General features: G+C 35.7%; 1 protein-coding gene across 1 annotated transcript in view; it reads left to right on the top strand.

Moving 5' to 3' along the window:
• The window catches only part of REC114 (REC114 meiotic recombination protein), a gene marked incomplete at its 5' end in the record, with an annotated part of 104,298 nt that overhangs the window by 16,269 nt on the left and 60,302 nt on the right, over positions 1-27,727 (top strand). Inside the window, one exon of the mRNA XM_079125341.1 lies at positions 13,060-13,149. Coding sequence (XP_078981467.1) covers positions 13,060-13,149 — 90 coding nt within the window. The remainder of the gene's footprint in view (positions 1-13,059; positions 13,150-27,727) is intronic.

Raw genomic sequence — 27,727 nt, forward strand, 5'->3', positions numbered from 1 at the left:
GTGAATTGCCCAGACTGGCCTCTGGAGAAGCTGAGATTATAGGCATGCACTACCACACCCAAGTAGCAATTGTTTTTATTTACTTAATCGGCTGAACTTTGATTCTCTGGGAACAGGCTGATATAAGTAATTAATTGCGCATTAACCAAGTGATTTTTGTTTTTTAATAAAAACTGAACATCTCCAAAGGTACAATTTAGGCAACTATTCATAAAATTACTGTTTTCTTCTCTTTTTTGTTTTTCAGTTTTGAAACATTTAACAGTTTAGAAAGATAAATTTCACTGTTAAAGGTATTATTCAAATTTAGTTAGATATTTTGAGTGTGAACTAAAATTTGCACTTCACCAAACAAAATTATTGCATCTTTTTGCACTATATTTCATTGTTTTACATTTTAAACAAAAATACAAATACCAAAAGGTCCCATAAAATGACAAAATTGGAGGAATCAAAGTTGTTTCTTGGTCTTTACAATCACTGTGCTCTTTACTTTGAACCTACCATTCAAATGCAGAAGAATGTAGTGCAGAAGGATTGGAGAAGGTAACTGCATTCCAAGAAAAGATTCTAAGAAAAAACTGGAGAGAAGACCTTCATGTGAACCAGGCTTAGTATAACAAAACATCTTGAACTACTCTTTAAACAAATGTACGTGGCCAAGTCTGCCCAGATGGGGACAGCTCTAACTGGAAGTTGCTCAATGAACTGTGTAGAAAATTGTTGTTATTTAAGAAGCAATAAAAACCTGATAATTTGACATTTACCTATGTATTATTTAAACTCAGCAGATACTACAGCCATTACAGTTGACCTTTGAACTGCCTGGATCTACTTATATACAGATTATTGTTTGGAGGTTTGTGACTATTTGAAAAAAACTCGTACTAACTGTATAGCTTAGAAATATTGAAAAAATTAAGGTAAAGTTAGGTATATCGTGAATGTATGAAATATATGAAGTTGATTAACTTCATGTAATGTTTTGTCATTTACTACCATACAACAGAATTTTATAATTTTAATAAAATGTTATAATTTTAAATAAAAATTCATACACACAAACAGATTATACATGGTACTTTTCACAGTTAAGGAATGTAGACAAATGTAAAGATTCAGTATTAAATTAGAAGTGTATGAAATTAACTGTAGGACATCCCGTACTACTATAATTTCATAACCACCTGTTGTTATTGTATTGAGCTCAAGTGTTGGAAATGTCCACTTAAAACCCCCTGTGATGTTGAATTATCTCTCTTGGATAGTCTGTCTAATAAATTGCCTGTCATACTAAAAAAAAATCATCTCCCGGGGTTCTCACTTATTTTTTCACATTTGAAAGGTGATTATTGCAGTAAAAAGTGATTTCCAAGGTTTTCCCATGTATATGGTACATGTGACTTACAAAATAGGTGTTGATCAATTGTGTGTTTGTTGGTGAGGCTTAGTACTTCACTAATTATATTTATTTTTTAAAATATTTTTTTAGTTGTCAGTGGACCTTTATTTATTTATACATGGTGCTGAGAATCAAACCCAGTGCCTCACACACGCTGGGCAAGTACTCTACCACTGAGGTACCACCCCAGCCCTATATTTATTCTTTATAGTTTACTTGCTACACATCTTCATCCCATATTAGCTCCATCAGGGCAGGGAAGTTAGTTTTTGTTCTAGCTAGATTAGTGCTTGGCATCTAGTAGGGGTTCAACATGTATTTGTTGAACTAACAAATGAATGAATGAAACTTAAGGTCAATAGGGATTTTCCTTCTGTGTTTTAAAATTTTTCTGTCCCAAATTGTTTTATGTAAGAGGGATCTATATATCGTGGGTACTTTGTTAATGTTAACTGACTGACTTAAGTGCTTGGAAATGGTCTCTTTACTTTGGACCCTAGCATTTCCACTTGAATTTTATAATTAGCTTAATTTCTAGAAAAAGTTTAGGGTTTGATTTAGATTGGATGGATCAATTTGGGGAGAATAAATATCTCTACTACTTTCCTATTGGTACTGTAACAAACTACTACAAACTTAATCACTTAAAACAACACAAATTTATTGGCCTTTAATCTGGAGGTCACAAATCTAAAATGGATTTTATGGGGCTAAAATCAAGGGCTTGCATTCCCACTGGAAGGAGAATCCATTCTTGCTTTGTCCAGATCATAGAAACTGTCTGCATTCCTTATGCCTGCCTTCCATCTTCAGTGTTAAAAGTCACATTTCTTTCTTTTCACTTCTGCCTTTCCCTCATAATGACTTTAGTGATTATATTGGGCCCACTTGGATAATCCAGGATAATCTTCGCAACTCAAGATACTTAATCATATCTGCAGAGTCCCTTTTATCATGTAAGATAACATATTCACAGTATTAGAACATGATACTTTGGGGGGACCATTACTCTGATCTGCCAGTATCTTAATATTATTAAATCTTCCTTTCCATGAACAAAGCATGGTCTCTCCATGTATTTGAGTTCTTAAATTTCAATTTTCAATGGGCTAGTCTTTCATTTACCTTATCATATTTATCCCTAAGTTTGTGTGTATATGTTTGTATGTATGTTTGTATTTATTTATTTATTTATGGGGATTGACCAAGATCTCCGTAAGTTGCCCAGGCTGACCTTAAAGTTGTGATCCTCCTGCTGCAGCCTCCTGAACTGAGGTTAGAGATGAGTGCCACTGCACTGGCATATGCTTAGTATTCCATATTTTTTATGCTATTGTACATTTTGATACTTCTGAAAAGTTCTATTTTTCCCCTCTCTCACTCTTTTCATTTATATGCGTGAGTGATTTTATTTATTGATCTTATGCATATAGCCTGTCTAAAATTCACTTATTCTAGTAAAATCAGTTGGATCTTCTACATAGACAATCATAGTCTATGAATAAAGACAGTTTTGCTTCTTTCCAATCTAAGTGCTTTTTATTTCTTGTATGATTGCATTGGTTAAAACTTCTAATAACACTGTTGAATAGAAGTGATGAGAGCAAACATCTTGTCTTATTCCTTATCTTAGGGAAAAAAACTTTCACTATTAAGTATGAATTGAACTGTAGGCTTCTCATGATACTCTCTATCAACTTGAAAGTTCCTTCTGTTCCTGGTTTGCTGAGTTTTTAAATCAGGAATGGATGTTGAATTTTTGTCAAATGCTATTTCTACAATCTTATCGATTGAGGTGAGATCTATATATAGATCTATATATGTGTATATTTTTTATTATGTTAACAGGCGAATGACACTGAGTTCAAAATACTTCCTAATTTCTCATTTACCTATACATTATTTAGAAGTGCATTAGTTTCACAATATTTGAGTCATTTTTCAGAGATCTTTGTTATTGAATTCTAGTTTAATTCAATTGTGCTCAGAATATTTTAATTTGGTTTTAATTGACAGAATTGTACATATTTATGGGGTCTAATGTGTTGTTTTGAAACATGTATATATTTTGTATAATAATCAAATCAGAGCTTTAGCATATTCATTACCTCGTGCATTTATTATTTCTTTGTAGTAAGAACATTCAAAGTCCTATCTTCTAGCTATTTTGAAAAGTTCAATGCAATATTGTGAACCATAGTCATTCTACTCTACAGTAGAACACCAGAACTTATTCCTCCTGCCTACCTGTAACTTAGTACCCATTGATCAGCATCTACCTGTCTTCCTATCCCTACTTCTTTCCACAGCCTCTGGTAACTACTCTTCTACTATTTTGGTGGAATCAGCTGTTTTAGATTCCACATTATGAATGAGAGAATGCTATATTTATTTGTCTTTCAGTGCCTGGCACATTTCATCCTTGTTGCTACAAATGAAGGATTTTGTTCTTTTTTTTCCACACTGGGTATCTCTTGAACATACTGATTTCATTTCCTATGGGAATATAGCCAATAGTGGGATTGCTGGATCTTATATTTTAGTTCTTTCAGTTCTTTGAGGAACCTCCATCCTGTTTTCCAAATGACTTTTAATTTAAATTCCCAACAGTATGTAAGAGTTCCTTTTTCTCCACATCCATATTGGCTTTTGTTCTTTTTTGTCTTTTGATAATAGTCATTCTTACTAGAGTGAGGTGATAACCTTATTGGGGTTTTGAATTGTATTTTTCAAAGGATAAGTGATGTTGAAAATTTTTCATATAACCTGCTTGCCATTTGCATGTATTCTTTTGAGAAATGTCTATGTAGGTCTTGTCCATTTTTAACTGGATTGTTTGTTGTTTTTTGCTGCTGTTTCAGTTCCTTGTAGTTTGCAAGTATTTTCACCCATTCTGTAGCTTGAACCATCACTCTGCTAATTGTTTCCTTTGCTGCACAGCAGTATCTTAATATGATGTAATTTCATTTGCCTAGTTTTGATTTCATTGCCTATGCTTTTGGGGGTCTTATCCAAAAGGCCCTTTCTTAGACCAGTAACATGGAGTATTTCTCCCCTTTTCTTCTAGTAGTAGTAGTTTGGGCTATCACATTTAAGTCTTTAATCCATTTTGTGTTGATTCTTTTATTTATTTTTTTAAAAATTTTATTTGTTCTTTTTAATTATATATGACAGTAGAATGTACTTTGACATATCATATATACATGGAGAATAACTTCCCATTCTTTGGTTGTACGTGATGTGGAATTTCACTGGTCATGTATTCATATATGAACCTAGGGCAGTTATGTCCTTTTTGTTCTACTGTCTTTCCTATGCTGCCCCCTCCCTTCCCTTCATTCCTCTTTGTCTAATCCAATGAACTTTCTTTCTCCCCTCTAATTGTGTGTTAGCATCCACATATCAGAGAGAACATTCAGCCTTTGGTATTTTGGGATTGGCTTATTTCACTCAGCATGATAGTCTCCAGTTCCGTCCATTTATCAGCAAATGCCATAATTTCATTCTCCTTTATGACTGAGTAATATTCTATTGTGTATATTCCATTGTGTATATATACCACATTTCCTTTTTCCATACATCTGTTGAAGGGCACCTAGGTTGGTTCCATAGTTTAGCTATTGTGAATTGAGCTGCTATAAACATTGATGTGACTGCATCCCTGTAGCTGATTTTAAGTCCTTTGGATGCACACTGAAGAGTGGGATAACTGGGTCAAATAGTAGTTCCATTCCAAGTTTTCTGAGGAATCTCCATTCTGCTTTCCAGAGTGGTTGCACCAATTTGCGGTCCCACCAGCAATGTATGAGTGAACCTTCTTCCCTATATCCTCATCAACATGCATTTTTACTTGTATTCTTGATAATTGCCTTTCTTACTAGAGTGAGATGAAATCTCAGTGTAGTTTTAATTTGCATTTCTCTAATTGCTAGTGAGGTTGAACATTTTTTCACATATATGTTGACCATTTGTATTTCTTCCTCTGTGAAGTGCCTGTTTGGTTCCTTTGCCCACTTATTGATTGGTTTGTTTTTTTGGTGTTAAGTTTTTGGAGTTTTTGTATATCCTGGAGATCAATGCTGTATCTCAGGTGCAGGTGGCAAAGATTTTCTCCCATTCAGAAGGCTCCCTCTTCACATTCTTGATTCCTTTGCTGTGAAGAAGCTTTTTAGTTTGATACCATGCCATATATTGATTCTTGATTTTACTTCTTGCACTTTAAAAGTTATTGAGGAAGTCGGTCCCTAAGCCAACCTGATGGAGCATTGAGCCTACTTTTCTTTAGTATGTGTGGGGTCTGTGGTCTAATGCCTAAGTCCCTGGTCCACTTTGAGTTGAGTTTTGTGCAGGGTGAGAGATAGGGGTTCAGTTTCATTCTGCTACATATGAATTTCCAGTTTTCCCAGCACCATTTGTTGAAGAAGCTATCTTTTCTCCAATGTATGTTTATGCTGTTTCTGTTACTATAGCTCTGTAGTATAATTTAAGGTCTGGTATTGTGATGCCTCTTGCTTTACTTTTCTTGCTGAACCTTGCTTTGGCTATTCTGGGCCTCTTTTTGTTTTTAAACTACTTGTGATTTTATATTTAAAACATGTTTCTTTTAGGAAGCAAATAGCTGTCTTGTTTGTTTTGTGTGTGTGTGTGTGTTTTCCCTCCCAGTCTTACAACCTCTGCTTTTAGTTGGTGCATTTAAACCATTTGCATTTATTGTGATTATTGATAGGCTTAGATTTAAATTTATCATTTTGATATTTGTTGTATATTTGTCCCACCTGTTCTTTGTTTTTTTTTATTTTTTAAACAATTTTTTAAGTTGTAGATGGACACAATACCTTTATTTTATTTATTTATTTTTATGTGGTGCTGAGGATCAAATCCAGTGCCTCACACATGCTAGTTAAGTGCTGCACCACTGAGCCACAGCTCCAGCCCCTGTTCTTCGTTCTTTTTGTTCTTCTTTTGCCTTCTTTTGAATTGAGTATTTTTTATAATTTTACTTATCAATTATATTTTAAAGATATTTAAATAATTAATTCTTACATAATTACTATATCCAGTATTCTTCATTCCTTTACAGAGATCTCAGCTTTCATCTGATATCATTTTCCTTCTGCCTGGAGGATTTCCTTTAACTTTTTCTTTTTTTTTTTTATTGCAGGTCTGCTGGTGATGAATTCTTTCTGAAATGTCTTTGTTTCCATGGAAAATCTTGTGTTGTAATCTGGTGTTTTCATTGTTGTGGCTCAGTGGTAGAGCACTTACCTGGCATGTGTGAGACCCTGGGTTCGATACTCAGCACCACATATAAATAAATAAATAAATTAATTAATTAAAGGTTCATTGACAACTAAAAAATATTTAAAAATAAATGAATGTGCACAATTTAAAAAAAATTATGCTCTTTGTAGGTACTAATCAATATTAGGTACCTATTATGTGCTAGGCACTATCCTGGACATTTGGATATTCAAGCAGAGACCTAATGGGGGGACGGGGAACTGTCTTCATGGAGATTAAATTTTACTTGGGGTGATAGATAACAAATAAGTAAACATAGAGTGACATAAAAAGTCTTAAGAGCTATGGAAAAAAATAAAGCTGGAGAAGGGAATAGGAACAGTCTGGTTTGGGCTATGGGAATTTTCATGGGCTAGTTAGGAAAACCAGAGGGTGAGAGCAGAGAGCCAGTGGGGGCTGGATCATGGAGTATCTCACAGGAGTTACTGAGTGAGGTGGGAAGTCACTGCAGGGCTTTGAACCAGAAATGACATGATCTGACTTAAGTTTTAAAACTAATATATTGAAAATATATATTGAAAATGAACTGTATTGCAGAGTGGAAGCAAGAACACAGTAAGTCAGGAGGCTGGTGTAATAATCCATTTAGCAATGATGATGGTAGATCAGACCTGTGAGAAGTGGTTGGATTCTGGATATCTTGAAGGTAGACGTGAAGGATTTGCTGATGGATTGGATCTGGGTATGAGAACAGAAGCCAGTGAATGATTCCATGGTTTTGGTTTAAAGAAATGGATGGATAGAATTATTTTTTGAGGAGGGAAAACTAAGAGTTAGATGCCTGAGTTAGCCTAGCATATGGTGAGTACTGTGAATATTGAATGAATCCATGTACGATGAGGTTATGAGTTCAATTGTGAGGCTGATAATTTTGAGATGACTGTTAGACCTTCACATGGAAATGTGGACTGGGCAATTAGAGGTAACAATATGGAGAGCAGGGGAAAAGTCTATTGTGGAAATCACTGGTTACCACCTGAAAGAATTCTAAAATATTTGGGGAAGGAAAACTATTCAATTCACAATAGCCTCAAAAAAAAAAAAAAAAAAATACTTGAGAATCAATCTAACGAAAGAGGTGAAAGACCTCTACAATGAAACTGCAGAACACTAAAGAGAGAAGTTGAAGAAGATCTTGGAAGATGGAAAGATCTCTCATGTTCTTGCATAGGCAGAATTAATATTATCAAAATGGCCATACTATCAAAAGTGTTATAAAGATTTAATGCAATTCCTATTAAAATTCCAATGAAGTAGGAGGCATCGTAATACCAGACCTCAAACTATACTACAGAGCTTTAGTAATTAAAACAGCATGGTATTGGCACCAACACAGACATGTAGACCAATGGTACAGAATAGAAGACACAGAGACAAACCCACATAAATACAGGTATCTCATACTAGACAAAGATTCCAAAAACATTCACTGGAGAAAAGATCACTTATTCAACAAATGGTACTGGGACAAATGGAAGGCCACATGTAACAAAATGAAATTAAACCCTTATCTCTCACTCTGCTCGAAAGTCAACTCACTGTGGATCAAAGAGCTAGACATTAGAATACAGACCCTGCGACTACTGGAAGAAAAAGTTGGCCCAGATCTTCACCATGTCAGCCTGGGATCTGACTTCTTAACAAGACCCCTAAAGTGCAAGAAGTTAAATCAAGAATCAATAAATGGGATGGACTTAAACTGAAAAGCTTCTTTCAGCAAAAGAAATAATCAATAATGTGAGGAGAGAGCCTACAGATTAGGAGAAAATCTTTACCACATACACCTCAGATAAAGTATTAATCTCTGGGATATATAAAGAACTCAAAAAACTTAACAAAAAAAACCAAATAACCCAATCAATAAACAGGCTAAGGAACTGAACACTTTACAGAAGATATACAAGTGATCAACAAATATATGAAAAATGTCCAACATCACTAGCAATTAGAGAAATGCAAATCAAAACTTCTCTAAGATTCCATCTCACTCCAATCAGAATGACAATTATCAAGAATACAAGCAACAATAATTGTTGCTGAGGATGTGGGAAAAAAGGTACACTCATACATGGCTAGTGGGAATGCACATTGATGCAACCACTCTGGAAAGCAGTATGGAGAGTCCTCAGAAAACTTGGAATGGAACTACCATTTAACCCAGGTATCCCACTCAGTCTATACCCAAAGGACTTAAAATCAACATACTACAGTGATGCAACCACATTTGTTTTATAGCAGCTTAGTTCACAATAGCTAAACTATGGAACCAACCTAGATACCCTTCAACAGATGAATGGATAAAGAAAATGTGATATATATGTATATATCCATTTCTTTATACATTTATATATATAAAAATACATAAATATATATATGAGGGAATATTAGTCTTAAAGAAGAATGAAATTCTGGCATTTGCTGGTAAATTGATGGAGTTAGAGAATATCATGCTAAGTGAAATAAACCAAACCCAAAAAACCAAAGACCAAATGTTTTCTCTGATATGCGAATGCTAATTCACAATAAGCAGGGGTTAGGGAAGAATAGAGTTACTTTATATTAGGTAGAGGGGAGTGAAAGGAGGGGAAATGGTATGGGGGAAGGAATAAACAGACATTATTACCTCATGTACATGTATGACTGCATAACTTGATGTGATCCTACAATATGTACAGTCAGAAAAATGGAGATTATACTCCATTTATGTATGATCTATCAAAATGTATAAATGCATTCTGTCATGTACAACTAATTAGAACAAATAAAATTTAAAAAATTTAAAATTTAAAAAAATTCTAATGATGTTCTTTATAGAAGCAGAAAAGGCAGTCATGAAATTCATTTGGAAAACAAGAGGCCCAGAATAGCCAAAGCAATCCTTAGCAAGAAAAGTAAAGCAGGAGGCGTCACAATATCAGACCTTAAATTATACTACACAGTTATAGTAACAAAAACAGCGTGGTGTTGGCACCAAAACAGACATGAAGACCAATGGGACAGAATAGAAGATATAAAGATATACCCACATAAATACAGTTATCTCATACTAGAGAAAGGTGCCATAAACATACATTGGAGAAAAGATAGCCTCTTCAATAAATGGTGCTGGGAAAACTGGAAATTCATATGTAGCAGAATGAAATTGAACCCCTATCTCTCACCCTGCACAAAACTCAACTCAAAGTGGACCAGGGACTTAGGCATTAGACCAGAGACCCTGTGCCTACTAGAAGAAAAAGCAGCCATCAGGTTGGTTTAGGAACTGACTTCCTCAATAAGACTCCTAAAGTGCAAGAAGTAAAATCAAGAACCAGTACATGGGATGGTATCAAACTAAAAAGCTTCTTCACAGCAAAGGAAACAATCAAGAATGTGAAGAGAGTGCCTATTGAATGGGACAGAATCAGGGCTGGAGTTGTGGCTCAGTGGTAGAGCACTTGCCTGGTATGTGTGAGGCACTGGGTTAGATTCTTGGCATTATATGTAAATTAAAAAAATAAATAAAGGTCCATTGACAACTAAAAAAATTATAAAAAAAAGAATGAAAGAAAATCTTTGTTCCCTACACCTCAGATCATTAATCTCCAGAATATACAAAGAACTCAAAAAACAACACCAAAAAAAAAAAAACAAAAAAAAAAAAAAAACCACCCCAAACAACCCAGTCAACAACAAAGGAACCCAACAGGTACTTCACAGAAGAAATAAGAATGATCAACAAATATGCGAAAAAATGTTCACCATCACCAGCAATTAGAGAAATGCAAATCAAAACTACACTGAAATTCCATCTCCGGCCAGAATGGCAGTTATCAAGAATATGAGTAAAGATATATGTTGGCAAGGATGTAGGGAAAAAGGTTCACTCATACATTGCTGGTGGGTTTGTAAATTGGTGCAACCATTCTGGAAAGCAGTATGGAGAGTCTTCAGAAAACTTGGAATGGAACCACCATTTGATCTAGTTATCCCACTCCTTGGTTTATACCCAAAGGACTTAAAATCAGCATACTACAGAGATACAGCCACATCAATGTCCATAGCAGCTCAATTCACAATAGCTAAGCTAGGGAACCAACCCAGGTGCCCTTCAACAGATGAATGGAAAAAGAAAATGTGGTATATTTACACAATGGAATATTACTCAGCCATAAAGGAGAATGAAATTATGGCATTTGCTGATAAATGGACGTAAGTGGAGACTATCATGCTGAGTGAAATAAGACAAACCCAAAACACCAGAGACTGAATGTTCTCTCTGATATGTGGATGCTAACACCCAATAAGAGGGGAGAAAGAAAGTTCATTGGATTAGACAAAGGGGAATGAAGGGAAGGAAGTGGGTAGGCGTAGGAAAGACAGTACAATGAATAGAACATAACTGTCCTATGTTCATATATGAATACATGACCAGTGAAACTCCATATCATGTACTGCCACACGAATGGGATCCTAAGTTATACTCCATGTATGTATAATATGTCATACTGCACTACTGCCATGAATATCCAAACAATCAATAAAAAAAATTTGGGGAAGAATTTTGGCATCTGATTATTGGCATATAGTGAGTGTTCCTATCTAACAAGAGATATTTAAGAATTTTAATAATAGCATTATTTGTAGTAGCCTCAAAACAAGAAAAAATATTTACCAACAAAAACAAAATAAAAGAATAAATTGTGGTATGGTTATTGAATGGTATTCTACAACAAGGAAAACAAATATACCTGCAACAGCATTGATGAAGCCAAACACAAAAAAGTATATCCGTATGATTCCATTCATATAAATAAAACTAAAGTATGTTGTTAGAAGTCAGAGTGGACATCAGTACAGGGGAGGAGGATGTAGACAGTGGTTAAACACAGTGCCAGGAACTCTTCTGGAAGCCTGGTAATGTTCTGTGTTCCCTGGTGGTAGTGTTTTGTTTGCTTGGTCATCCTTCATTGAGCTGCACTGTTTAGTTCTGGATACTTTATGGTATACATACATGTTACATTTATGTTAAAAAGAAAAAGTTAAACTGTCATGTTAACATACCTCCTTGGGAAAAGTTTGTTGTCTAGGCTCTAGTTTTGCAAGCTGTGCTTTAGTCCTCACTATCCTCTTTCTAACTGGTGGTGAATTATAAAAGATAACCTGTGTAAACTGCGGTGGGAAGATTGTTCCATAAGTAACTAGGCTTCCAATACTGGGAAGGAGGCAGAACAACAGTCACTGAAAGAATTAGCGCAGGGCTTAAGCCAATCTGCCTTGGCATCTAAAATGTTTATTATTAAGTTTGGACTTTAAAATGAATTAGAACTCAATAGAAAATTATGCATTTAAGTATAACATTAAAGCTCCAAAACCCATATACATAGCTGTGAGGTAGAGGATTATTTCTCTTTAAAGTGCAGGACATTATAAAAATTTATCTTAGGTTAAGTTAGCTATGTTAATGATTTTGATCTTTTATCATTGAAGTGTGCTATAATTTCTTATTGATACAAAGTTTGTCTTCTAGTGTTTAATGATATCAAAGCCACCTACATAGTATAGTTACTTAAGAACTGAATCCCACTCTTACATATGCATTGGTCTTGTCCTGACACTGATTTAATTAGGTTAGGACTAAAGACCAAATCTAACAATGTAAAATGTAAGAGGGACAAATCCAAGGCCTTACAAAGTTTAAGATGAAAAAAGGGGAAGTATGATTTTACCAACATTGGTGATAAGTTTCAGGGTGTTTATTTATTTAAGATCTACCTCTTCAATGGGACTACTCCTGAAAAGGTTAATGATTATATGCTATACTACTACAGTAACAGGAGATAAAACCAGGTCATACCAAGATCGTGGTAAATTTGTGGCTTCATGTTTTTTGTGACATTGATAAACTAGAGCTCAACCAAAGGAAGGCCACAGTTTTTGAGGGGTTGTGAAAAATGGATTATTGATTCAAGAAACTGGGACTCTGAAGTTTCATAGCAACTTTATAAGGCATTATCTCCATTTTACAGAAAGAAAATTGAGGTTCAGAGAGAATAAATTATTTATTAAAATGTAACTGAAAAGTGGTTGGCTAAGGACCCACATCTCTTGATTCTTAATATGGTATTCTTTCTGTTTCAAAATATTGATATTTAATTTTATTTCTTAAAACCTTAGCTGTTGACTTCTGTGTATATGAGGAAAAACTTGAAATCATGAGGGAAGGATTACAGATTAAATGAAAGGAAAGGGAACATTCAAGATAGGAAGAATGTTTTTCATATTTTCTCAGTATGAGAAAATAGTTGGGTTGTTAGAGTTACATTTATCAGTTATTACAGAAATAGATTTTTAAACATATTTTTCTCTTTTTCAAGGTTTTTGATTCCAATGAAGAATCCGGGTATCTTGTTCTCACCATAGTTATATCGGGTCACTTCTTCATTTCCCAGGGACAGACACTACTGGTAGGTTTATGCCTAAATTTAACATGCAGATGTGTTTCTTTATCTTCATAGTTTTACATTAATTTTTGTACCCTCAAACTTCTTCAATCTCACTGAAATTCTGTAAGTTCAACAGATTAATATTATCAAACATGCTACCACAGTAGAGATAAAGAAATATACCAGGGATGTGGCTCAGTTGGTAGAGTGCCTGCCTTGCAAGCACAAGCCCTAGGTTCAATCCCCAGCTCCACAAAAACAAACTAACAAACAAATAAAGAAATATACCATATATCACCTGCTCTAAAGATGTTTAGGATTTAGTGAATCAAAGTAGATCAAAGGATTGAGATTAACCAATATGATAAAGGTTTCTTAATCTGGGAGATTGATTTGAAGACAGGCTATACTTAAAGAAAAGGCCAGAGGGTTTTTTGGGTAGGGAAGACAGCATATGCAGAGGTGATGGATTTAAGGAATTAGCTAAAAGAAAACAAAGCATGTTGTTAATTGATGGAATCCTCCATAAAATTCTTATTTATGAAGCATTTGTTCTTTATTCTGTATATGTGTACACTTTAGAAAATTTTAGAATGAAGAAATATGTGAATAACTTGCTTACAAGTTTAGGGGGTTTTTTGTTGGTTTTTTAGTATGTAGAAATAAAAAGACAATTATTAATTTTTAATCAAAGAAATCACACAAGAAGGGAAAGATTAGGGCTAGAGATACTTGTATCTCAGTGGTGGAGTGCTGGTCTGGTACCTGTGGGGCACTGGGTTCCATCCTCAGCATCACATTAAAAATCAATAAAATAAAGGTATTATGTCCATCTCCAACTAAAAATATTTTTTAAAAAAGAAGGGCAAGGTTATAGAAGGTTATTACGTCATTTGGCTGTGAATAATGTCTACATAGGCATAATAAATTCATATGACAGATATTTCCTGAATATATACATGGACATAGTTTACTCAGTTCACAAGTATTTATTGAACACTAGTACACACTAGGCATTTTTATTTTGATGTTAGTGATACAACAGTGAAGAGCACAAAAATTCCTGACATTGTGGAATGTCCTCATTCTAGTGATGAGAAACATTAATAAGCAAATGGGCCAAATGTATTCAAAAGACACTAATTTTTTGGTGAATCCCTTACATGTTCTGCTATGATATGATGGCAGTGGTAGGGTACCACAAGTGTATATTGTGATGATTCATCTTTCCACTTAAAGAAAATGTGGCTTTATCAGTAAATGTGAAGTGACCTGCAGAGTCATCTTTGTGCTCCTCATGACTTTTAAACTGCAGCATGAGTTGCACTGTTTTGTTTCATCTGCCACTGTCAGGGCCTGTATTCCTTGCACTTCAGATGTTAATGAAGAATACTCCAGACCATAGCCTTAGGATGCATAGTACCTCTAGTTCTCCCTTTCAGTGTCAAGTCTTTGTTGAATGGTGACATTAATGCAGTTTGACTTCTTTAGGAATAGAGCACCACACCTTGCTTTTTCTTTGCTTTATCTTTTTGCATAGTTATGTTGTTACAAAATGGTCAAGGTTTCTTTGTATCATATGTGGAATGATTTAAAAAAATTTTTTATACCTTTATTTATTTTTACGTGGTGCTGAGGATCAAATCCAGTGCTTCACACATGCTAGGCAGGTGCTCTATCACTGAGCCACAACCCCAGCCCCATGGAATGATTTTTGCACTGCAGTTAAATAACCAAGTTTATTAAATTCCAAGATAACCACTGCTGAGAAATAGAAGGGTAAGTATTAATTCTACAATTTGATGCATTTGTATGTGCATGTATAACTTCAATATTAATATTAAAAAAATCTTTAAAATATTAAAAAAACTTTATTGAGATATAGAAAATAAAATTCACTAAATTTATTTATTCAGTTAATGGGTTTTGACACATGTATATAGTCATGTAACCATAATAATAGGATATTTCAATTAACCTGAGGAGTTTCCTTGTGCCTTTTGTAGATAAGTCCCCTCTGCACATCCTCAACATCTAACAACTACTGATCTGCTTTCTGTCACTATAGTTTTGCCTTTTCTGTTTTTAAAATAATGTTTTAAATTTTACTTATTTTTAAATTGACAGATAAATTGTATGCATTTGCCATGTTCACCATATTGTTTTATAGAAGATCTACATTGTGGAGTGACTCAGTATAGTTAATTTACATATGTATTACCACAATATACTTTTGTCTTTCTAGAATTTCATGTAACAGAATCATAAAATAGGTAGGTTTTTTGTGTCCAGCTTCTTCCATTAGGCAGTGCTTTTAAGATTCATCCATAGTGTTATATTATTAATCGTTCATTCCTTTTCATTACTGATCAGTATGCTATTGTATGGATAAACCTAATTTGCTTATTCATTCAACTTTAAAAAAATTTTTTTTTAGTTGTCAGTGGACCTTTATTTTATTTATTTATTTATATGCAGTGCTGAGAATTGAACCCAGGGCCTCACGTGTGCTAGGCAAGCGTGCTATACCACTGAGCCACAACCCCTCCCTCCATTTATTTTTATGTTTAATTTTTCTCAGCAGTGTTTTGTAGTTTTTACAATACAGGTCTTGCATATTCTTTGCTGAATATTTCATTTTTTTGTTATTGTAAATAGCAAAAATAAATATCTTACAGTTTTTTGCTAGTGTGTAGAGACATGAAGTCAGTCAGTATTAATAAGTCAATTGTATCCTGTGATTTTGTTAAACTCATCTATTAGTTTCTTAGCTTTATGTAGACGGCCTAGGATTTTCCACATAAATGATCTGTTAGCAAGTCAAGAGAGTTTGATGTTTTTCCTTACCAATCTGTGCACTCTCCTGATCCCCTCTACGCTCTTTCTCTAGATTACACTGAATAGGGCATCCTTTATAGTGTTGAATAGAAAGGGTGAGACTTGACATCCTTGCCTTGTTCCCCATCTTAGGGGGAAAGCATTCAGTCTTTTCACCATTAAATATAAAGTTAGCTATAGGGTTTTTTTGTGGATACACTTTAGAAGATTGAGGAAGTTCCCTTCTAATCCTAATTTGCAGAGGCTTTTTTCTCCTCTTTGAGATTCTGATTATTTTTAAATAAAGTTGGTGTACATATTTAAGGTAGTGTGATATTTTGATTTACATTGTGTTATCAAGCTAGATAACATGTTATCTCCTGATATAGTTACCATTTTGTGTGTGGATGTGTGTGGTGAGAACACCTAAGATCTCTTCTCTTAGCAAACTTAAAGTACACAATATAATATTAACTGCAGTTACCATAGGTCTCTAGAATGTATTCATTCTACACAACAAAAGCTTTATATCCTTAGGCCAACATCTCCTATTTCCTCTATACCACCCCACAACCTCTAGTAACCACCCTTCTACTATCTACTTATATGGATTCAACATTTTTAGATTCCATACAAGTGAGGATCGAGAAATATTTTTCTTTTTGTATCTTGCTTATTTAAGTTAGAGTAATGTACTCCAGATTCATTCATGTTGTCAAGGACTTGTATATGCATGCATATATTACACTTTCTTTATCCATTTATCCATTGATAGATATTTAGGTTGTTTCCATTTCTTGGCCGTGAATAGTTAGTGCTGCAATAAATATGAAAGTGCAGATGTCTCTTCCAAATACTGATTTCATTTCCTTAGATACATACCTAGAAGTAAGATTGCTGGATCATACAGTAGTTATTTATTTATTTATGGAATTTTCATACTGTTTTCCATAGTGGCTGTACCAGTTTTTATCCCTAGCCACAGTGTCTAAGGGTTTCCCTTTCTTCACATCCTTACCAACATTTATCATGTCTTTTCAATAATAGTCATCCTAAGAAGTATGAGGTGGCACCTCATTGTGGTATTGATGATTAATTATGTTGATCACCTTTTCATATACCTGTTGGTTATTGGTCTTTGGAAAATTAGCTATTCAGGTCTATTATGGTGTGGATATTAATCGTTCCCCAAAGGTTCATGGATTAAAATGTACTATATTTATATTCTCAAATTTTATGTTTAAGCTTTACTTCTCCAAAAAGTCATTTATTTCAGGGAAACTGATGGCTAGGACCCAATAACAGTTTTGTGTATGTGCTAATGTTTTTTAAAGAAATTCCAAACAAGTCAACAAGGCTTTGGACTTTCTGCTTGGTCTTGAGTAGCTATTTAAACTTAAATGTTAAGTATTCAGTTCTTAATGAATCAGCTTTATTGTAGAAGTACTTATAGAAGGCCCTTGTTCTCCACAGTGGTATTAGTGGGAAGTTGTGGAAGCTTTAAGAGGTGGGGCTTAGTGGGAGGTCTTCTGGTCTTTGGGAAAGTGCCCTTGAAGGGGATAGTGCCAGCCCCTTTCTGTTCCTCTTTTTTGCTTCCTGGCCAAGAGTTGAACAGTTTTGCTCTATGTCATGTGTTCCTACCATGATGTACCACCACAGGTCCAAAGCAGTGGGACCAACTGATCATGGACTGGAACTTCCAAAACTGGGGAACAAATAAACCTTTCCTCTTTATAAATTGACTATCTCAGATATTTATTATAGTGATAGCTGGTTTAACAGTGTCCTTTCCCCACATTTTAATTGAATTGTTTGTTTTTGGAATCAAATGAGTTCTTTACATATTTTGGGATATCGACCTCTTCTCAGATTTATGGTTTGCAAATATTTTCTTCCATTCTATAGAGTTGCCTTTTCATTTGTTGATTGTTCCCTTTGCCGTTGTTTACCAAGTTTTTAATTGTGCATAGGAGTTGAATTTTATTGAATGCTTTTCTGCATCACTTGAGATGGTTTTTCTTTTTTCAGTCCTGCTAATATAATTTTAAAAGTATTGAGTTCTACTGAATTAACCTTTAGTGGAGAAGTACTTGAATTTTAAAATCATGTATATGTGTGTGATTAAAAATAAGAATACAGGAGATCCAAGATGGCGGACTAGAGGGAGGCTGCGTTCCTTGTTGCTCAGTAACTCTGGTTTCAAGCAGAGGATATCTGTTTCTTGGTGAGTTAGTTTTTGCTGTTTATCGATCCTGCTATTTACCCCATTTGTCTGCTGTGACCACCTGCAGTCTGCCAGCATATCGACGCCTTTTTTGAGTGCAGATTGCTCACTGTCAGGCGCCTATCATTCGCCATTTTCCTGCCTCTCACCTGTCCATCACCTGCCTTACACCTGTCCATCACCCAACACATGAGGTTCACCTCCCGATCGTCCGACAACAGTCAGCAAACTGATCGCTGACCTCCAGTGGAGCACCAGCTGCCCGCTGTTGCCTGGAAGTTCACTGTTACAGTACCTGGAGGTTTGATTACACATGGCTGCCGCCATTAAGAGACAATAGCCAGGCCCCATAGGACCCCTGGCCAGACTCACTGAGGTCTGTCTCCAGGATCCCTCAGCCTGACCCATCACTCTCTGCCTCTGGGACCCTCACATCGACTGACTGCTACCTGCCACCAGGACCCCCATACCAACCGACTGCACCCTGTCACCGGGACCCCAGACCGACTGCACCGGGCCTCCAGGATCCCTCAACCACACCAAACACACCCGAACCCCAGGACCCCTGCCTGACCAACCGCACCCCACCTCCAGGACCTCCAGCTGACCATGTCCACACACTGAGCTGCAGCTCCCCATTTGCCAATACATTTGGAAGCCAGAGTGGCCATCTTGGATAATCCTGGAAGCCGAGCTCCGATCTTTAGGTGGGGCAAATCTTATCCTAAGACGCCTGCTGGAGACTTGAAGCTCATTTTCGGGTACCTCTCATGCATCAGGCTGCTGAACACTGGGAGGTTTCATTACTATATAACTGTTATACTGTAGATTTTCTTTTTTCTCCTTATTGAAAAAATTTGTTTTTATTTCTTTACTTTTCTTGCTCTCTTTTCCTTTTGTTTACTTGTTCCCTCAGAGTCTCTTTCTCCCTTTTTTACATGCTAACATCCAATTTCTTTTGATTACACTCTCACCCTTTCTGTTATCTAGAACTTCTGTATATTCTTTTCTTATCCCATTAACAGCCACATTCTACATCCCTCTGCATCCTCTTTGTCCTCCATTAGAAACTGCAGACCTTATTGCATATCTGTTTATTTTACTGAAGATAATATTTGAACTCATTCTGTTTATTATGACAATTTTGTTATTGTCCTCATAGGGGCTATTTGGTCCAGGATTGCATAGTGTCTGAATTGGGCACTGGTGATATTGATCTCCCCTTAAAGAAAAGGTTTTGGAAACCTATAAGGGCCACTATAAGCCTATAGGGGGAAATTTGCAATACCCCAGATCTGCACTGCTAGAGGGGAAGATACATGAACAACATGAAAAAACAAGGGAAGAAAATGATCCAAACAAATCTAGATTCTATATTAATAGAATCCAATGACAGTATGTTAGAAGAAATGTCAGAAAAGGACTTCAGATTATACATGATTAAGATGATTCGCAAAGCAAAGGATGAGATAAGAGAGCAAATGTAGGCAATGAATGATAATACCAATAAGCTGAAAGAGCAACTGCAGGAAGCAAAAGATCATTTCAACAAAAAGATAGAGATTCTCAAAAACAAAAACAAACAAACAAACAAACAAAAAAAAAAACAAATGTAAATCCTTGAAATGAAGGAGACAATAAACCAAATAAAAAACTCAATGGAAAGCATTGACCAAAAGACTAGACCACTTGGAAGACAGAACCTCAGACAATGAAGACAAAATATTTAATCTTGAAAATAAAGTTGCCCAAACACAGAAGACGGTAAGAAATCGAAAACAGAATCTCCAAGAACTACGGGACATCATGAAAAGACCAAATTTAAAAATTATTGGGATTGAGGAAGGCACAGAGATACAAACCAAAGGAATGAACAACCTATTCAATAAAATAATATCAGAAAATTTCCCAAACCTGAAGAATGAAATGGAAAATCAAATACAAGAGGCTTACAGAACACCAAATGCACAGAATCACAACAGATCCACACCAAGGCACATTATAATGAAAATGTCTAACATTCAAAATAAAGATAGAATTTTGAAGGCCAAGAGAAAAGCATCAGTTTACATATAGGAGGAGACTGATACGGATAGCAGCCGACTTCTCAAACCAGACTCTGAAAGCTAGAAGGGCCTGGAACAACATATTTCAAGCTCTGAAAGAACATGGTTGCCAACCAAGAATCCTATACCCAGCAAAACTAACCTTCAGATTTGAAGATGAAATAAAATCCTTCCATGATAAACAAAAGTTAAAAGAATTTACAAATAGAAAGCCTGCGCTACAGAATATTCTGAACAAAATATTCCATGAGGAGTAAATGAAAAACAACAATGTAGGTCAGCAAAGGGAGGAAATACCCTAAAGGAAAAGTCAATGAAAGGAGAAACCAAGCCAACTTTAAAACCAAAAATAAGCCAAATGACTGGGAACACGAATCATATCTCAATAATAATCCTGAACGTTAATGGCCTAAACTCGTTAATCAAAAGACATAGACTGGCAGAGTGGATTAAAAAGAAAGACCCAACAATATGCTGCCTGCAAGAGACTCATCTCATAGATAAAGACATCCACAGACTAAAGGTGAAAGGATGTGAAAAAACCTACCACGCACATGGACTCAGTAAAAAAGCAGGGGTTTCCATCTTTATATCCTCCAGTCCTTAAAGTGGACTTTAAGTCAAAGTTAGTCAGAAGGGATAAAGAAGGACATTTCATACTGCTTAAGGGAACCATAAATCAGGAAGACATAATGATAGTAAATATTTATGCCCCAAACAATGGTGCATCCCTGTACATCAAACAAATCATTCTCAATTTCAGGAATCACACAGATCACAACACAATAATTCTGGGTGACTTTAACGCACTGCTGTCACCACTAGATAGATCTTCCAAACAAAAACCAACCAAAGAAACCATAGAACTCAATAACACAATCAATAATCTAGACTTAATAGACATATATAGAATATTCCATCTATCAACAAGCAGATTCACTTTCTTCTCAGCATTACATGGAACCTTCTCAAAAATAGACCATTTGTTATGCCACAAAGCAGTCCTTAGGAAATGCAAAAAAAATTGAGATACTGCCTTGTGTTCTATCAGATCATAATGGACTGAGAGTTGAAATCAATGACAAAATAAAAACCAGAAATTACTCCAACACCTGGAGACTAAATAATATGCTATTGAATGAAACATGGATAACAAAAAACATCAGGAGGAGATAAAAAAATTCTTAGAGGTCAATGAGAACGACGATACAACATATCAAAATCTCTGGGACACTATGAAAGCGGTACTAAGAGGAAAATTCATTGCATGGAGCACATTCCAGAAAAGAATGAAAAGTCAACAACTACATGACCTAACATTACAGCTCAAAGCCCTAGAAAAAGAAGAACAGAATAACAGCAAGAGTAGTAGAAGATAGGAAATAATTAAAATCAGAGTTGAAATAAATGAAATTGAAAACAAAAGAAACTATTCAAAAAATTGACAAAACAAAAAGTTGGTTCTTTGAGAAAGTAAACAAAATAGACAAACCCTTAGCCACACTAACAAAGAGAAGGAGAGAGAAGACTCAAATTACTAAAATTCGTGATAAAAAAGGAAATATCACGAGAGACACCACTGAGATGCATAACATAATGAGAAGCTACTTTGAAAATCTGTATTTCAACAAAATAGAAAGTACCAAAGACATTGACAAATTTCTAGAGACATATGCTTCTCCCAAACTGAACCAGGAGGACAGACACATTTAAACAGATGAATATCAAGCAATGAAATAGAAGAAGCCATTAAAAACCTACCATCCAAGAAAAGTCCTGGACCAGACAGTTTCTCAGCCGAGTTCTACAAGACCTTCGAAGAATAACTCATTCCAATACTTCTCAAAGTATTCCAGGAAATAGAAAAGGAGGGTACCCTACCGAACTCATTCTATGAAGCTAATATCACCCTCTACCCAAACCAGGAAAAGACACATCAAGGAAAGAAAATTTTAGGCCAATAACCTTGATGAATATAGATGCAAAGATCCTTAACAAAATATTGGCAAACCGTATCCAAAAACATATTAAGAAAATTGTGCACCACGATCAAGTGGGGTTCATCCCTGGAATGCAAGGATGGTTTAACATCCATAAATCAATAAACGTAATCCATCATGTCAAAGACTTAAGGATAAGAATCATATGGTTATATCAATTGACACAGAAAAAGCATTCAACAAAATACAACACCCCTTCATGCTCAAAACACTAGAAAAAATAGGGATAGTAGGAACATACCTGAACATTGTAAAGGCTATTTATGCTAAGCCCATGGCCAACATCATTCTTAATGGAGAAAAACTGAAACCATTCCCTTTAAAAACGGGAACAAGGCAGGGATGCCCTCTTTCACCACTTCTATTCAACATTGTCCTCGAAACTCTAGCCAGAGCAATTAGGTAGACTAAAGAAATTAAAAGGATACGAATAGGAAAAGAGGAACTTAAGCTATCACTATTTGCTGATGACATGATTCTACATTTAGAGGATCCAAAAACCTCCTCCAGAAAACTTCTAGACTTCATGAATGAATTCAGCAAAATAGCAGGCTATAAAATCAACACGCATAAATCTACAGCATTTTTATACACACGCGATGAAACAGCTGAAAGGGAAATGAGGAAAACAACTCCATTTGCAATAGCCTCAAAAAAAAAAAAATACTTGGACATCAATCTAACCAAAGAGGTAAAAGATCTCTACAATGAAAACTACAAAATATTGAAAGAAATGAGGAAGACCTTAGAAGATGGAAAGATCTCCCATGTTCTTGGATAAGCAGAATTAATATTGTCAAAATGGCCATACTACCAAAAGTGCTATACAGATTCAATGCAATTACAATTAAAATCCCAATGATGTACCTTACAGAAGTAGAGCAAGCAATTATGAAATTCATCTGGAAGAATAAGAAACCCAGAATAGCTAAAGCAATCCTTAGCAGGAAGAATGAAACAGGGGGTATCGCAATACAAGAACTTCAACTATATTACAAAGCAATAGTAACAAAAACGGCATGGTATTGGCACCAAAATAGACAGGTAGATCAGTGGTACAGAATAGAGGACACGGACACAAACCCAAATAAATACAATTTTCTCATACTAGACAAAGGGGCCAAAAATATGCAATGGAGAAAAGATAGCCTCTTCAACAAATGGTGCTGGGAAAACTGGAAATCCATATGCAGCTGAATGAAACTAAACCCCTATCTCTGACCCTGCACAAAAATCAACTCACAATGGATCAAGGACCTTGGAATCAGACCAGAGACCCTGCATCTTATAGAAGAAAAAGTAGGTCCAAATCTTCACCTTGTTGGCTTAGGATCAGACTTCCTTAACAGGACTCCCATAGCACAAGAAATAAAAGCAAGAATCAACAACTGGAATAGATTCAAACTAAAAATCTTTCTCTCAGCAAAGGAAACTATCGAGATTGCGAAGAGAGAGCCTACAGAGTGGGAGAATATCTTTGCCACTCATTCTTCAGATAGAGCACTAATTTCTAGAATCTATAAAGAACTCAAAAAACTCTACATGAAGAATACAAATAACTCAATGAACAAATGGGCTAAGGATATGAACAGATGCTTCACAGAAGAAGATCTACAAGCAATCAACAGATTTATGAAAAAATGTTCAACATCTTTAGTAATAAGAGAAATGCAAATCAAAACTACACTAAGATTCCATCTCACCCCAATTAGAATGGTGATTATCAAGAATACAAGCAACAATAAGTGTTGGAGAGGATGTGGGGAAAAAGGTAAACTCATACATTGCTGGTGGGACTGCAAATTAGTGTAGCCACTCTGGAAAACAGTGTGGAGATTCCTTAGAAAACTTGGTATGGACTCACCATTTGAGCCAGCTGTCCCACTCCTCGGCCTATACCCAAAGGACTTAAAATCAGCATACTACAGAGATACAGCCACATCAATGTTCGTAGCTGCTCAATTCACAATAGCCAGATTGTGGAACCAACCTAGATGTCCTTCAATTGATGAATGGATAAAGAAACTGTGGTATATATATGCAATGGAATATTACTCAGCTACAAAGAATAATAAAATTATGGCATTTGCAGGCAAATGGATGAAATTGGAGAATATCATGCTAAGTGAGATAAGCCAATCTCAAAAAACCAAAGGATGAATTATCTCACTGATAAGCGGATGATGACACGTTATGGGCGGTGGGGGGCAAGAATGGAGGAAGGAAGGACTGTATAGAGGGAAGGGAGGGGTGGGGGGAAGGAAAAAAATAAAAGAATGAATCAAACATCATTACCCTATGTGAATGTATGATTACGCAAATGGTATGCTGTTACTCCATGTACAAACAGAAACAACATGTATCCCATTTGTTTACAATAAAAAAAAAGTTGCTAATGCCATTAACAACTAACTGCACATTACTGTGTTCTGAATATCCCCCATCAAATTTATGTAGGAGCTTAATCACTAAAGTCATATGTTAATGGTATTGAGAGTGAAAACCTAATCCAACTATGTTGATAGAGTTAAAACCTTTGGGAAGTGATTAGATTAGGCCATTGGGGTGGAGCCCCCAAGATTGAAAATGAAGAGAGAGAGACCAGGCAGACACAGAGAGATATATGCATGCTAACTCCATGATATGATGCAGCCCTTACTGGGGCCTCCACCATGCTTTTTGGACCTTATACCTCCAAATAAATGTCTTTCTTTTATAAAGTAAAAAAAAAAAAAAAAAAGAATACATATTTGAGAGGTATTTTAGTCCCTAAATTAAATAACAGCTTTTGTCAGTTCACACAATTTATTCACAGTATTTTCTGGGTTCCACAAAAATCAACACATAGAAAAGAAAACACATTTGGGTTATAACACATTTCAGTTGTAATTTTATGCTGATATGATATTTACATATCTTTTCCCCTCATTCTAATCTGGGTTATGATATATCTTTAGAATTTTTCTCATAAAAGGTAGGGACAGGACAGCTATGGAAAGTTTTAGCCACTTCTGTTTTAGTATGAGAATCTAATTTCTGGCATGGATTAAAATGTGCTATATTTATACTCTCAAATTTTTGTTGAAGCTGCACCTATTCTCCCCCTCCCAAAAAGTCATTTCTTTCAGGAAACTGATGGCTAGAGCCCAATAACAGCTTTGTGTGTGTTATAATGTTCTTTACAGAAATCCAAACAGGTCACCAAGGTTTTGGGCTTTCTGCTTGGTCTTGAAAAGCTATTTTAACTTAATTTCCCTTCAGCTTCATAGAATTCTGATTGTACCTCCTCTGAGGCCCATGGGAACTTAATGCTTCAGATTAAACTGCATCATAGTGTTTATTAATACTATAGGTTTCGATTTTTCTTTTTCATTTAGCATCTGCATTCACCTGGGAACGGCATTGCTGGGGGCACCATACAGACCTACCACTAGGCCATTCTATTGTCATTTATGTCAAAGGGTTGATACAGCAAGAAGGCTGAGAGATCTGTTTTGTATCTACCTTGGACTTGGGCTCATCTGGCTTCCCCTTTACGATCGTAGTGTTTTGAATACTAAGACCTTGGTGATTTGGGGCTTTTATAATTTTTTTCTATTTGTGGTAAACACACATAAAATTTACTCTTAACTGTTTTTAAGAGTCCATGTCAGTAACATTAAATACACTCCTCATTGTGCAACCATCACCACCATCCATCTCCAGAACTCTTTTCATCTTGCAAAATTGAAACTGCCCGTTAAAAACTCTCTTTCACCTTCCCCACACTCTTAGTAACCACTGTTCTACTTTTGGTCTATGACTTTGACTACTCAAGGTACCTCATATGTGAAATCACATAGTATTTGTCTTTTGAGACTGGCTTATTTTGTTTAGCTTAACATCCTTAAGGTTCATCTTTTTGTAGCATGTGTCAGGTTTTTTTTTTTTTTTTAATAGAATGTATTTCATTGTATTTAAATACTATGTTTCATTTATCAGTTCATCCATCAACTTTTGCCTGTTGTGAATATTGCTCCTGTGGACTTGAATGTTGAAATCTCTTTGAAACCTTGCCTTCAGTTCTTTTGGGTATGTACCCATAAGTAGAATTGCTAGACCACATGATAGTTCTATTTTTTTTAATATACATATTTTTAGTTGCCAATGAACCTTTATTTTATTTACATGTGGTGCTGAGAATCAAACTCAGTGTGTTGCACATGCTAGGCAAGTGCTCTACCACTGAGCTACTACCCTGTAGATGTTCGGAGACGGGCATCCTCTGAGGGTGAGGTCATCGATGTCTACCTACCCCAGTGCACTCATTCAGACATCGGAGATCCAGTTGAGCTCTGAAGGCATGGATCTAATTTTATTTAGAGTTACACAGGACATATATAGGCACATTATCCCATCAGGTTAACATGCTTGTTAAAGCATAACAGAATCAGTCTATAGGTGAACTATAGGTCGAGGCAGTGTAAATAAAACAAGCATGCCTAAGTAATTCTGCCCAGCAACAGGTCTGAGACAAAGGACTGGGGGGATAGTAAGCTCCTGCACACAGCATGAGGCAAGGCAGCACAGGCAAGCTCACATCACAGCTTGTTGGGATGCTTGACAGAGCGAGGCCTCCCCTCAGCTCCTAACTCAGCCTCAACAGCTGCAAAGATCTTCATTCCATGGCGAGTCTTTACCATTACCTCAGTTTCTCTGTCCAGACTGTTTGGCTTACTTAGACTATGGTGTCAGTGACTGCTGTCAAATAAGCTTGAGGAATGTTCTCTACACAACCCGGGTCCACGATAGTTCTTTTTAATTTTTTGAGAAAGTGCCATATTGTTTTCCATAGTGGCTGTGCCATTTTATATTCTTACCAGCAGTGTACAGGGTTCTGATCTCTCCACATCCTTACCAACACTGTTATTTTCTGGGTTTTTCCTTCTCTCTCTCCAGGGCTGGAGGTGTAGCTCATTGGTAGAGTACTTGCCTAGTATTCACTAGTCTCTGGCTTCAATTCCCAGCACAGAAGGAAAAAAAAAAAAAAAAAAAAAAAAAAAAAATATATATATATATATATGTATATATATATATATATATAGAGAGAGAGAGAGAGAGAGAGAGAGAGAGAAGCCTTTCTAATGGGTATGAGATGCCATCTCATTGGTTTTGATTTGCATTTCTCTAATCTAATGACTGGTGAGGTCGAGCTTCTTGTATGTGCTTTTGGCTATTTGTGTATCTTTAGAGAAATACCTATTCACTTTTTTGATTGGTACTGGGGATGTAGCTCTGTGGTAGAACCTTTCCCTCGCATGTATAAGAAGACCCTGTGTTTGATCCCCAACACCATTTACAAAAAAAATTCTTACTGGGATTGTTGAGTTGTGGGATTGGGATTTTTTTTTTACTCTTTACACTATAATTATACTATAATTTCCTTCCACACAGATGCTGTATACAAACACATACACAACTACTGAATATAGCTTTTTTTCTTTTTGGCTAGG

The sequence above is a fragment of the Sciurus vulgaris genome (genome assembly GCF_902686455.1).
Source record: "Sciurus vulgaris genome assembly, chromosome: 2".
NCBI classification, from domain to species: domain Eukaryota; kingdom Metazoa; phylum Chordata; class Mammalia; order Rodentia; family Sciuridae; genus Sciurus; species Sciurus vulgaris.